The sequence below is a fragment of the Cydia amplana genome, chromosome 11 (assembly GCF_948474715.1).
Source record: "Cydia amplana chromosome 11, ilCydAmpl1.1, whole genome shotgun sequence".
Taxonomy (NCBI): Eukaryota; Metazoa; Arthropoda; class Insecta; order Lepidoptera; family Tortricidae; genus Cydia; species Cydia amplana.
The window spans coordinates 5,298,604-5,313,730 of record NC_086079.1 but is presented as its reverse complement, the minus strand read 5'-3'; the positions used below and the strand labels follow the sequence as shown (position 1 = coordinate 5,313,730).

At 37.6% G+C, this 15,127-nt stretch overlaps 1 protein-coding gene across 1 annotated transcript in view; it reads left to right on the top strand.

Moving 5' to 3' along the window:
• The window catches only part of LOC134652311 (cyclin-dependent kinase 14), a 132,944-nt gene that overhangs the window by 109,453 nt on the left and 8,364 nt on the right, over positions 1–15,127 (top strand). Inside the window, exon 5 of the mRNA XM_063507483.1 lies at positions 7,404–7,495. Coding sequence (XP_063363553.1) covers positions 7,404–7,495 — 92 coding nt within the window. The remainder of the gene's footprint in view (positions 1–7,403; positions 7,496–15,127) is intronic.

Sequence of the window (15,127 nt, the reverse complement as noted above, 5' to 3'; positions counted from 1 at the left end):
TTACGATAGATCGTGTTAGATATCTATTAGAATTTAGATGTTAATTATATCTCCAAGTAATATCTTGTGGAAATCGTTCAAGAGTATCTCCAGAATCGCGGAAATGTCAAATTTGACAGGTTAGATCTTAAACACATCGTTATCATATCTCGGCGATGTCTAAAAGATATCTAATAGATGATAGATATCTATCTATTATAGGTACAAAATCCGAATCGGGTAGTGTGGGTGTAAACTGCCTTGAGGGAATTGTGGTTATCGTACAGTACAGGCGTATACATGCAGTCGTACATATAATATACCTAATAGTACCTACGTACAATCATTTCGAAATGTAATGTGATGATTCATTGTTTTTGACAGCTACATTTCATTAATAACTTCTCGTGTGTAAAATGACATTAATTTTAGAAATATTAGACCGAAATTTGATAATACGACAATACTTATAATGATTTAAGGCAAATTGGTTCGTAATTCTTGTTACACCGAATATTACCAGCTTGCATGGATACTGTATTATTCCACTCCACATACACACAGAGATAAAATATTCGTCTTTGCAAATAAAATTGTCATGTAGACATATTTATGTTAAGCTATTAAAAGTTAAAAAATATCTACATACGTGTTTACTTTCGGGTACCTATGTATATTTCTTTATTTAGACAAGAAACTTAAGTGTCGATATAAACAGTATATCATATTATAAAGTCACAAACAAGCTAAAACACGAGAAGCAATTACCATACCAACATATACGAGACTGTACTTTCCAAAGTGCATCCACATACCCATTAGGCAATTCAAATATTTAGACAGACGCTACCAAGAAAGCGAAACAGTGTTGGGAACCGTTTCCGTAATCGAAACCAGCAAACAAACAGACAATTGTGACTTAACTGTGTTATATTATATAACTCGGAGACACGAAACATACTTTAGCTGAAATCTTCCTCGAATTATCATAATATGCCATTTGACTGTGCTTTTCAGCGAGCATAATCTTCCTGAGGAAACTGGTATAAATTCAAAATGATGTTGGAGATAGAAGGAGGCCATAGGAACTCTGTGATGAAACAACGCAACCTACTTGTGTTAGGGTGTTTTAGAATTGTCTCGATGAGTATTAGTTGTATGTCGTAAGAAAAGTACAGTAAGCGATAAAAGCTCGTACCAAAAATGAAATTTTTGCCAAAAACTTATTTTATATCTTTATACTGAGGTGTGCCAATAAAGAGTATTCTATCTATCTATTTATTCTGCAAGTAGGCCTCAAGGACTCTTTTACAAGTTAATACAATATTTACAGTTAAATCATAGTGTCATGAAAAATACATAGCAACAATTATAAAACACAACAGCGAATACCTCTAGCCTCTGCCCGTGGCATGATGAAGATGATAGATAATTACCCTTTGGGTACGGAACCTTAAAAACTATCCTACGTCCTTCCTAGAGCCTCAAAGAGATGCCAAATTTCATCTAATACACTTTGGCGGTTTAAGCGTGAAGAGGTAACAGTCAAAGTCAAACATACAAAGTTACCTTCGCATTTATAATGTTATTACGAGGGGCGTTCAAAATATTCTCGGTATTGATATCTTACAACCTCTTCTAAAATTTCTTTCGTTACTGGCCGCTAAGGTTTATTCATTGACATTAAAAAAAAGTATAATTCGAACCGAGATGTTCTTTTGTTTTTCTGCAATTGCTGAACAAACATGAACATCATGTGGGAATTGACAATGTTAACTAAATTAGAACATCGATGCGTGATAAAATTCTTGACAAAACAGGGTAAAAATCAAAAAACCATAAAAGAGGAAATGGATTGTGTTTACCGTGAGTCTGCTCCTTCTTTATCTACCATTCAAAAGTGGTCAAGCGAGTTAAGACGTGGAAGGGAGAGTGTTGAAGACGACCCTAGACCTGGCCGGCCTGTAGTAGCTACTTCACAAGAAAATATTGATAAAGTGGAAAAACTTATATTGGAAGATGGTCGAGTGAAGGTAAAATCTATAGCACAAGTAACCAATGTCTCTATTGGTACCGTACATGATATTATCCATGACCATCTTAATATGTCAAAAGTAAGTGCAAGATGGGTTCCGCGAATGCTGACTCGGCTTCAAAAAGACATGCGTGTAGCTTGTTGTTCCGATTTTATTGACCTGTGCGGTGAAAATCCTGATGAGGTGCTGCAAAGAATAGTTACTGGAGATGAAACCTGGGTTCATCATTATGACCCAGAGAGTAAACAAGAGTCCATGCAGTGGCACATTAAGGGTTCAGCTCATCCCAAGAAGTTCAAGGTCATCCCTTCAGCTGGCAAGGTCATGGCTACGATATTTTGGGATTGTGAAGGAGTATTACTGATCGATTATAAAGAAAAAGGTGTAAATATCACAGGACAGTACTACGCTAACATTCTACGTCAATTAAAGGATGCAATCAAAGAAAAGAGGCGAGGAAAGTTAACCAAAGGTGTTATGCTTCTGCATGACAACGCCCCCGTCCATACTGCTCATATTGCCAAGGCAGCTATTGTTGAATGTGGGTTTGAAACTGTTATTTATTATTATTGGGGTGGTATCGGGCCTTTGAGTGTCACGTCGACCAATTATTGATCTATTGTGACGGCCCTTTAAAGTTCATTTCATTTGAAACTGTTACTCACCCACCGTATAGTCCGGACTTAGCCCCCAGCGACTTCTTTTTGTTCCCCAATCTTAAAAAGGATCTGCGTGGAAATAAATTTTCCGATGATGAAGCATTGAAGGCGGCAGTGGAGGAGCATTTTTACACCAAAGATAAAAAATATTTTTATGCAGGATTAAAAAAAATAATTGATCGATCTTTTAAGTGTATGAACATAGGGGGGGAGTATATTGAAAAATAAAAATATCAAACTTTTCGTACTTGTTTGTTTTCATTCTCATACCGAGAATATTTTGAATACCCCTCGTAGTATGGGTGAGGCATAGTTTGCCCTCTGTGTTGGACGGAACGGGATGACATGGCAGTCGGTTTCGTAAAAACTAGTGCCTGTTCCAATTATTGGGATGATGTTGCCGAGCAGGCTAGGGGCTATTCATAAATTACGTCATTTCAAATTGGGGGGGGGGGGGATCTGGACATCGGATGATGGTAGCATGACGATGACGTAGGAGGAAACGGGGTCATTTGAAGCATGATTTTTGGATGATTTTATTAGAACTAAAAATAGATGACGTAATTTATGAACAGCCCCCTACCTAACTGAGATGTGACAAAATTTCGGAACACACGCTAAGAAGGTTTAAGAAACAATTGCCATTTGACTTAAGAAACAAACTTTAGAAGATGATACTTCTTGTTTATCATCGCTCGGCTTTGTTTAAGCTGTTTTCGGTTCTCTTCGCAAGATTTTTGTTACTGGATATACTTTTATGTTGTTGCTCAGAATAATGATTTTCCTTACCCGTCAGTTACCGCTTGTCATCAAAAAATATTACCTCCTGTTTTAAGATTGTCTGTATCAACTTTACGCTTGCTGTTTCGGGTTAAGTTAAGAGTCGGAAATGACGTATTTCCTAATCAAATTAAGCTCCTCGCGAAAAAGTGGCCATCTTAAAATACGTATCCATTAACCAGTATTCCGCAGATAAATGTTTTTTGTCAGTTCAGTATTCAACCTCCCGGAGATGCTGTCGTGGCGCTCCTGTGCTAAGCCTACTGTACTTCCGTTGCCGTAGAATGTTTATCAATAAAATCAGATTTGCTTAGAAATTGCCAACAATTGACATACCGCGAGTTAATGATTAATATTTTGTTAAATATTAATCTAAGTTTTTTTTTTTTTATTAAAAATGGGCTTACTCATGGCCACAGACTAGCCGGGGCGAAGACGTGGCCTACGATGGAGCGAGTCTGCCCAGAAGGTGCCTGTTCACCCTTGATTTGAAGGTTGCCGGGTTATATGAGCTCGGAAATATAAGTATAAGTTAACAGAAATAATACAAAAACAAAAGGCAATCGACTCCTATTCAAGTTAGTGGTTTTCCTAATCGGGCTTTCGTACTTTTCCTTCTAGTCATCGAGTTTTTTAACCGAATAAAGGAGAAGGTTATCCATTCGGCCGTATTTTTTTGTATGTTTGTTACCTCAGAACTCCGTATACAGGGTGCCATTTGAGTTGTGATCAGTAATATGTTTTTTTAGGGTTCCGTACCCAAAGGGTAAAAACAGGACCCTATTACTAAGACTCCGCTGTCCGTCCGTCCGTCCGTCCGTCCGTCTGTCACCAGGCTGTATCTCACGAACCGTGATAGCTAGACAGTTGAAATTTTTACAGATGATGTATTTCTGTTGCCGCTATAACAAAAAATACTAAAAACAGAATAAAATAAAGATTTAAGTGGGGCTCCCCTACAACAAACGTGATTTTTGACCGAAGTTAAGCAACGTCGGGCGGGGTCAGTACTTGGATGGGTGGCCGTTTTTTTGCTTGTTTTTTGTTGATGGTGCGGAACCCTCCGTGCGCGAGTCCGACTCGCACTTGGCCGGTTTTTCTAACTCCATAAACAACGAGCAATTTAATGCCCCTACTCTTACTAAAATCAGACAAGATTATTTTGATTTTTTTGTTTATTTTTTGTCATTTATTTTACTTTTACAAGTGGCAATGTGGTATTTAACCAGCTTTGTAAGATATTTCAAATGAAAAATGAAGTAAATTTTATTTCTAACTGGGACAAATGACAAAATTGATGTCAATGACTGTTCCGATTCAAAGAAGCGATTCAATTTACTAATTTAAATATCTTAATAAGCCGTTGTAATATCCTAAATTCACTTATAAAAGTAAAATAAATGACAAAAAATAAACAAAAAATAAGAAATAAATTGTCTGATTTTAGTAAGAGTAGGGGCATTAAATTGCTCGTTGTTTATGGAGTTAGAAACACATACTGATCACGACTCAAATGGCACCCTGTATATATTTTTTCTATAGTTTCCAATTATATAGTCCTTTTATAAAGTCGATTTTATTAAAGATTATTAACCACTCCACTTTTAAACCTTAGGAAGGCTCGATGGTGAGATTGGCCCATTAGGCTCTTAACTAGTATAAAGTGGGCCATATAATGGACAAAGGTCTGATCCACGTACCACTTAATATGTGTTAAGTGGTACGCTCCCTACTTAGGATTACTTGTGTGGTTCACCCTTAATTCTCATTAAATAAAGAATTCCATTACGGTAACACAATGATGGTTTAAATTGTTTACTGGAAATAGGCTTTGGAAAACAAGAAAGGGTAAATCAAGGGGTTATGCAGTACATAGTTAAATTTACCTAAGGTCAATGTGGCTAATTCCGTCATAGGGGCTATTCCGTCCACGAGCGTATATTTCTTTGATTTTCAATCGTAGGAAAAAACATCTGCTTTTGATTGCTGAAACTATAAAAGCAATCGCTGCTTTCGATGAAATCCGCTGTCGATGAAATTATCAATTTTGTTCGTTGTTCGAGAAAAACGCTAGTAGACGGAATAGTCCGTATGACGGGCTTCGCCACATTGAGCGTAGATTTATTGGCGCATAAAATACTGAATGTTGGCAAAGTTCATTCATGTCGCTGACCACTGATACTGATCAATACATCAAAATGTTTGCACACGAACGACACGAATTGAAACGAACGACCCGTGTGATTGCTGACTTAACTCATGACTTAACTAACTAAATATAAGTTGATTCATAACAACTCTGAACTATCAACATCTTCCTCGCGTTGTCCCGGCATTTTGCCACGGCTCATGGGAGCCTGGGGTCCGCTTGGAAACTAATCCCAGTAATTGGCGTGGGCACTAGTTTTTACGAAAGCGACTGCCATCTGACCGTCCAACCCAGAGGGTAAACTAGGCCCGTATTGGGATTAGTCCGGTTTCCTCACGATGTTTTCCTTCACCGAAAAGCGACTGGTAAATATCAGATGATATTTCGTACATAAGTTCCGAAAAACTCATTGGTACGAGCCGGGGTTCGAACCCGCGACCTCCGGATTGCAAGTCGCACGCTCTTGGTGGCGCTAGGCCACCAGCGCTTCCTCTGCCAATCATGGCAGCTCTGAACTATCAACATTTTCATATAAAATCCGCGCCAGCTTTCGGGAATCATGAATCAACCTATACATATTACAAATTACAATCCATTGATCCATTAATGGTGTATGGGCGCTTATTGCCCTTGATATACTTAACATTAGAAGTAATGGGAATGGATGGCTCTGACAATACCTATAGCTTGCAGAGACTAAGTTTTATACAATTTCATTTCGCCAAATGTTGGTTTTCGAAGTTTCTCGTCATACAAAATTATTATACTGAGACCGTTGCCGTTGTTTTTGTTTTTAGATGGTGATAACCACAGATGTGAATGTCTCGAAAAGTCAGGAAAATTTTCAAAAAAAACGACCGCATTAAAAAAATGAGAGGAGGTTCCGATTTTGTTTCGACTTTCCGACGGCACCTCAGTAGTTATACACAATACACAAACATACCTATCTAATTTACAGGATGGCCTTTTTAAAACTCGTGATAATACGGCTTCAAATTATCGTTAAAAAAATTAAATAAACCTACTCTACCCATAATAACTAGCAGTATCCATCACTTTGTGTAAACATCATTTGTTTGGCATACCATTGTGATAACTCATATCAGTTAATTTAATTTAAAAAAGTGGCAACACTAGCTGACATCCACGGGGCGTCGTAAATTATCGGCTTTTCAGACTTCGCTGATAAATGGTTATTTTTGTTTTCGTCGGCACCGGCGGGGCGACTCCGACCGGGAAATCTGGAAGCCAATTTGAACTTACAAATTGTGTTAATTTGATCCCATTTTTGCTTCATATGTCCTTGCTTGTAATTAAATATTCGTACGCGCGAGATGCGCTGCAAGTAGGTAATAGGTATCATATCAATAATAATTGTTTTTTTTATATTTCAATTTTGCTTCTGAGCGCTATTCTGTGTCACGCCGCCACCTTAAATGAATGCCGTTTAATTGTATTGTCAGAGCAGTTAAGAATACCTACTTTTGCAAGATGCATTGGGGTGTAAGGTATGTATTTCTAAAACGGGGTAATTGTGAAAATAACAAATATCTACTAGTATTTTACACAAAATACACGTTTTAATACGCTTAATTTTTTGTTATCTATTATTAACGAATTAAATGATAGAGTCTTTGCGGAAAGAGAAGAGTCTTGGAATGTATTGGGCCCCATATATTCCACGACTCTTCTCTTTCCGCACAGACTTTAATGTCAAAACACATCTTGTCAACCAGCAGATGGCTCATAAATTGCAGGCTTTTCAGACTCCAGTGATAAACGTGTATTTTTTGCCGGCAGGGTGACTCTCCGTTCGGCAAATCCGAAGCCTACATAAAGCTGGAGCAGCTGGGCGAGGGATCCTACGCCACGGTTTATAAAGGGTATAGCAAGTAAGTATCATGTTTTATTCACTTTAAATATAATTAAGTATGTACAAAAGGTACAGTCGCCATCAGATATATCGGAGCGGCCAAGGTGTTCACAAAATCTGAACACGCACTCTAACGCCTTGACAATAGAGGCGTGTTCAGATATTTGTGAGCACCGTGGCCGCTCCGATATATCTGATGGCGACTGTACCAGCATAGAAAAGCGGACCTGGCATTGCAAAAAATAAATGCTCAATTTTTAAACTGATTGGCCTAAGATCTAATCCAAGATTTCGACCCTAATCTGTTATTTGATTTAAGACATATAAGATATGACACGCATTTATTGGTAAATGCTAAATTGCACATAACTCATGCTTAGAGCAATTACTTCTTTTGAAGCTGTTTGCGATTTCTTTTTCTTGTTCGTAAAATGATTTTCTTTGATAATAGATACAATACATCTCCCCCACGTCTTTTATCCACTCTGCCATATAACTAATCCATCTACAATAAATAATCTTGGTCTGAATCAAACAACAGAAGGGCAAAAATAAAAATCCCTAACACATATTATAACAGATCGTTCCCTATTTATTTACTAGATGCCCGCTAGAAAGCACTCTACGCGACAAATGTACGGCAATAAGTTAAAGCATTGTACGAGTATCTCATCTGCTGAACCGAATACGCCTATTTTGTATTAATTACGTCTTTCACTTTACTCGGTATCTAACGTAACTAAGTCGTGAGTAAAAGTATATTGTAAGGAAAATTATAAAATATGTGCCACAAGATATAAAACGGTTAGCATAGTTATCTATGCTAAAATCCTCTTCCAGTCGAGCTATCACAAGAGCAAAACGTAGGTAGGTACACATAAAAATATTCCATTCGAAAAATAGTGTGTACTTTCTATAGGTACGAAAAACAAAACTCAATCCAACAAAAGGTATAAAACCCGGCGCGGCGGGCGCGGTCGAAAGCTCGCACGCAATCGGACTAGACTGCAAACTTTTTAACAAACCCGGTGGACTCCGTAAGCGGGCCTTGGTCCACTTAGTCTGCCCTGGGGATAGGAACAGGACCACAGATTGGGTGATGCTCTATGTTGCATTTCTGAAATAAAGGAAGAATCCATTAATGAAACTAACAACCCTTATAGCAAAGGTAACGGATATGCAATTTAAGTCCTACGAGGTTGATTATGTTTTTTTTTTTAAGAATAGTAAACAAAACTAGTACATACATATACCAAATTTATGACTAAAATGCTATGTTTGCAACCAATAATTTCGCATGTAGAGGTGAAGTAACACTATTTATGTAGTAACTGGTGCCAGCGACCGTTTTTGGCATAAAGCTGCTATTGCGGCATCTGGCACCTTTAGAATGCAACCGGGAAAGTGCTAAGTTGATGAGTTAAAATACCGCTTAGCCGGGCTAGCACATGATTGCCGCGACAGTATCTCGCCGCGAGATAGACTGGCCTAGCAATTACTTAAGGTGCGATAACAATTACTTAAGGGCGTTGAATACCTAGTTTTAATAATAATAATGTTTATGCATGAATGACGCACGCGTTCGCATGCAGCACTGAACTTGTGGACAGTGTGTGACGTCCGCCGTATTGTAATCTGGCAACAACAACAACAACTGGCAACCATTCAATCAAATTCAATGTTACCGGCCGTTATGGTAGCTTGATGGCATTCCTCTATCGATTGTAATCATTATCATACGCCTTTTGTTACATATTCAAAGGCACTGCTTGGAGCTCGCCATAGATAATGACTGATGGCGTTGTTCATTAGCGCGCTACAAACCTCAATTAGATATTAATCATTTGTCTTAATATTTTGACTTAAGTATTTGAAAGAGAGGGATAAAACGTGAATTAACTTAAGGGATCATCCATTAATTACGTCACACGAATTTCTAGGTTTTTTTACCCCTCCCCCCTCCTTGTCACACTTGGTCACATTTTGCAAACCCTCCCCCCCTGGTGTGACGTCACATTTTAGGCAATTTTGTTTTCAACGAAATCGACAATATTAACTCGGCATTATTTTTTTAATAAAAAAATATTTTTGATATGTAAATATTAGTAATTTTATAACACAACGAAAGTTACATCCAAAATTTCATTATTTAACTGTACAGCGAATAAAAAAATATAAATTAATTTTCGGTTACTGATGAAGTTAAAGTGACATCACAATGTTTGTGACTCCCCCCCTCCCCCATGTCACAACATGTCACATTTTCTTGACCCCCTCCCTCCCCCTAAACGTGTGACGTAATTAATGGATGACCCCTAATGAGGCTTGTAAAGTTTTATGAATAAGGTGGTTAATAAACTACATATGCAATATTATTTAGTCTCTGTCGCAACTTTGTTCGCGTAGAATTAATTGCTTGCACTTGTCATCCTTCTACAAGTATTGTCAGTCTGTTTAGGTACAATGCTGACATCCAGTAATCTGCATTAATGCCGTTAAACTCCATGCAACGTCAAGCAATCATCCCCGGTACTAGGCTCGCATGCCTCAAACTAAGCTCGTACTAATTAGGCTGTCTGCTCGTCGCGCTCTTGTATAATGCCATCCCGATTGACAACGACTTTAGAGCAGGCTCGGCCGTTTTGAAAATGGTCTGGAAATTGGGCCTCACAGAGTTTAGCACAAGCTTTGACATGACAATGACCACTATTGAGAGATTTCTAAATAATTGAAGTGTGATCCTGTAATTGGCTTTCCATTTCTTTATTAATTTGGATACTCTGGGCCCGATTCGGATTTTGAACTAGACTTCTATTAGATGTCTATTAGACATCACCAAGATACGACAACCATATTTTTAAGATCTAGCCATTCAAATTTGTCATTTGTGCGATTCTGGAGATACTCTTGAACGATTTCCACAAGATATTATTACGATATTTTAACATAAAAGTGACATTTGTTGCCCGAATTGAGCTGCAAAAGAGAGCTAGTTGAAATCTAAACTACAACGTATCTAGTACATATCGTACCGTTCTCTTGTCTAGAACGGATCTTGTTTTCCGAATACCGCAGTCTGTAAAGATAGCTGTTGGATCTCCAAAATATAAATAAATAAATTACCATCCGCCTGCCGTATTCAGGTGAAATGTTCATTGACAAGTAAGTTTATTATCCTATTGATCTTCGGAGTATAAATTTACGCTTCAAGTATCACACTTGATTTGAAAACATCTTACACCAAATATTTTCCCTAAAGACTAAAGACACATACAATATTGTATTGGTTATGTAAGAAGCTCGTCTGACGTCACAGGCGTATGTAAAACGTAAATATGTAAACGTGTTGCGGGAGGAGTTGAATATATGTTAATGTACGTTTTATGTGCGAAGTTAAGTGATTAAGGGGAGGGCATCCGAAAAGCCAGATGGATGAGATAGAGGAAAGAAAGAAACACTTTATTTAGACATACGTACGTGTATATGATATAAAAAACTCCGGCTGAAATAAGCCGCTGAAATAGTACAATCTTGGAGTAAAGTTAGTTCTAGTTTAAGATAATGTTAAGTAAATCCATATGTTTAGTCTACCTTCAAATAAAAGGAATATAAAAATAAAAGATTTCGAAAAATTTAGTAATTTCTTTATTGAAAAAAAAAAAACTGTAATGTATTGTTAAATAGCTACAGGTACATAAGAGTTCCTGAATAGTATACGATAATATTAGCAAAAAACGCCTAAGGTTAGGTAGACAAATAGCTATACATCTTAAAAGCTTTCGTATTTATCTAAAGTTTGGGACATGACGTCAATGAAATCCGATTCCAATCCTCTATTTATCAAGAGACAACCCCTTTCCATTACAAAACTGGTATTCAGCATCTATTTTTAGACGCCCAAAAGGTCAACATTTATCAATCGTGTCTCTCCGCCGAGCATTTTCGAACTTTGCAAACACACGAACTATTCACTCAATCGAAACTAGACATGGGTCGAATATAGAGTTTGCCGAATACGAATATTTGGCCTAGTGTTCTGTTCACATCTTACCGAACCGTATATTCGGCCAAATGATTCAATTCGTCTGTATCATTCTAATTAACAATGAGAGTCGCTTCCTTTCCTTGAAACAAACAGATCAAAAGGCAAGATTCTTTGAATATATTCATAAATTTACTACAGTCTCCAAATAGTCAAAACATGTTTTAAATGACAACGGGAAAACGTCACCTGATTGAAGAGATCACAGTATTGCAACGAGACAAATCGAATATTGGGCTTTTTAAACGAATAATTCGGCCGCTCACGAATATTGTAAACCTTACCGAATACCGAATCATTACCGAATATTCGGCCCATCTCTAACCCAAACTATTCTCAAAGTGATTTAGCCCCGGCATTCCTGTACATGGTAAAGTTCCACACAAAGGACTGAAAGTTCTCGAGGCCATGAATACGACAAAATACAATTTGGTTAGTTGCTAGCTCATTAACATTGTACGTACAGTCAGCAGCACTAGTTGATAAGCGGGCGAAATGTTCAAAATCTTGACGCGACTTTATTGTTAAGAGAATAAGAGCGCGTCAAAGTAATTTTGAACGCCTCGCCCGCTTAGCAACTTCAGCTGCTGACTGTACGTACGGGAACATTTCGTGCAATATTCACGGCCCTGTGCCTTGCGAACGAGAAATGAAGTATGAATGAAAGTATATTGTTGCTAGAAATGAAGTATGCATGAAAGTATATTGTTGCTCTTATGAAGGTTTTGCTGCCCGGCTGGAAAATATTTAATAAAATAATTTGATTTGTTCCCAAAGTTGTGTTTACTTTTATTATTAAAAAGTTACGTAAAAAATAGTTGGGTTAAGGTAGATTATTCAGAAATCTATTTCATACATTGAAAGTAACTCGATCCACTCCAAATCTAAATATAACCTTCCTATATAAATTGTCTTTCTTATTGTTAAATGGCATCGAAAGGTTGATCGACATTAATATCGTATTGTAGCTATTTCTAAGGTAGTTGTGATTGACAGATGATTCTCATTTCAATAGGTATTTTTGGTTTTCTATATCAATGCAAACAAAAGAAAATCTATATTTAAATTGATCGTATGAATATGAATATGAATATTACAAAAGGTAGAAAATGGAATGCATTAAAACCATCTTTCAATCACAAATTAAAGGGTTATCTTTAATAGGCAATGTACACCTCTAAAAAATATGTCGCATTTGACAAACGATGAAAATTCCCGACGGCCACAAGACCAAGGTAAGTCTGCAACGATTTTGGTGGCATACGCAGTCCAAGTATTATTTATACGTCATAATTTCATAGAAGTTTGACGTTTAAAGTAACGCTTGCGCTGCGTTTGCTATCGGAATCGTTGCAGACTTATCTTGGACTAACTCTAGAATCCTACGCCTGACAACCCTAAGTCGAGCCTCAACTCTGACCTTACTGACCGTTTTTGGGTCGGCGTGTAAAATTCAGCAGCGTTAACATTGCACTCATACAGTATAGATAGATTGCTAAAGCATTATGCGCTCAGGTATTCGAGCGCGCTCCACGTTTAAGGCCAGATAAGGAATTTGAACAATTGAGGACCTGAATATTGACGCGTAGGTATTTGGAGATCGACCTTTTGTGTTAGGGTAGGTAAACTACTTAATGGCCCTTTGCAGTACCGTCATTGGCCCTTCGTTTTGTTGGTAAGTTAGCACTGCTGACTTTAAAATAAGACATAAGAAGCCAATCATTGGTGGCCCCACACATCGTTCGCGTCGTTCTTGTCATTTAAGCGTATCAAAAAACCGGCCAAGTGCGAGTCGGACTCGCGCACGGAGGGTTCCGCACCATCAACAAAAAATAGAACAAAACAAGCAAAAAACGGTCACCCATCCAAATACTGACCCCGCCCGACGTTGCTTAACTTCGGTCAAAAATCACGTTTGTTGTATGGGAGCCCCACTTAAATCTTTATTTTATTCTGTTTTTAGTATTTGTTGTTATAGCGGCAACAGAAATACATCATCTGTGAAAATTTCAACTGTCTAGCTATCACGGTTCATGAGATACAGCTAGGTGACAGACGGACGGACGGATGGACGGACGGACGGACGGACGGACAGCGGAGTCTTAGTAATAGGGTCCCGTTTTTACCCTTTGGGTACGGAACCCTAATAAAAATAATAAACTCATTATAAAAAAGCGGCCAAGTGCGAGTCGGACTCGCCCATGAAGGGTTCCGTATTTAGGCGATTTATGACGTATTAAAAAAAAACTACTTACTAGATCTCGTTCAAACCAATTTTCGGTGGAAGTTTACATGGTAATGTACATCATATATTTTTTTTAGTTTTATCATTCTCTTATTTTAGAAGTTACAGGGGGGGGGACACACATTTTACCACTTTGGAAGTGTCTCTCGCGCAAACTATTAAGTTTAGAAAAAAAATGATATTAGAAACCTCAATATGATTTTTGAAGACCTATCCATAGATACCCCACACGTATGGGTTTGATGAAAAAAAAATTTTTGAGTTTCAGTTCGAAGTATGGGGACCCCCAAAAATTTATTGTTTTTTTTTTCCATTTTTGTGTGAAAATCTTAATGCGGTTCACAGAATACATCTACTTACCAAGTTTCAACAGTATAGTTCTTATAGTTTCGGAGAAAAGTGGCTGTGACATACGGACGGACAGACAGACGGACAGACAGACAGACATGACGAATCTATAAGGGTTCCGTTTTTTGCCATTTGGCTACGGAACCCTAAAAATGAAGCCAGTTCATTGTTGATCTTATAAAAACAGTTCCTTTTGAAAAGCCTGGATTCTGGCAACTCACCGTTTCTGGCCCTCTTGTAAAATTCAGCCGAATCAACATTGCGCTCACACAGTATGGTTGGTCAGCATAGCTTATACGCTCAGGTATTCAAGCGGACTCCGGATTTCAGGCAAACGGAGGCAAAGTGGGGAATTTGAACAGTCGAATCGTGGACCAATATCGATGCAATATTGTATTCGGAAAACAAGATCCGTTCTAGAGAAGAGAACGATACGATATGTACTAGATACCTGGTAGTTTAGATTTCAACTAGTTATCTTTTGCAGCTCAATTCGGGCAACCAATGTCACTTTTACGTTAAATTATCGTATTAAGATCGTTTCAAAATCGTTTTGAGATCTAAAAATACATAACGAGACGTTTTAGACATTGTGGAAATCGTTCAAGAGTATCTCCATAATCGCGGAAATGTCAAATTTGACAGGCTAGATCTTAAAAACATCGTTGTCACATCTTGATGATATCTAATAGATGTCTAGTTCAAAATCCGAATCGGGCCCATTGATATTGCATCGACTACGGTTCCTTATTTAGATACAGTGAAACCCGCTTATGAAGATTATATATTCATGCAGGGAACACCAAAACACGTCTTAAGCAAAAAAGTGTATTAACCGTGAAAAATGTATGAAAACAAGTTGCAGGGACCAGTGTAAAACGTCATATTAGTCATATTACGCAGAAAATAAAAGTGGGTTCAACTGTATATGTTCTGTAGTATATTTATCGTTAGTGACAAAGTACAAAGGTTCTTGTTATAATCTAATACAACTTCAGGATGATTATTAATTCAAT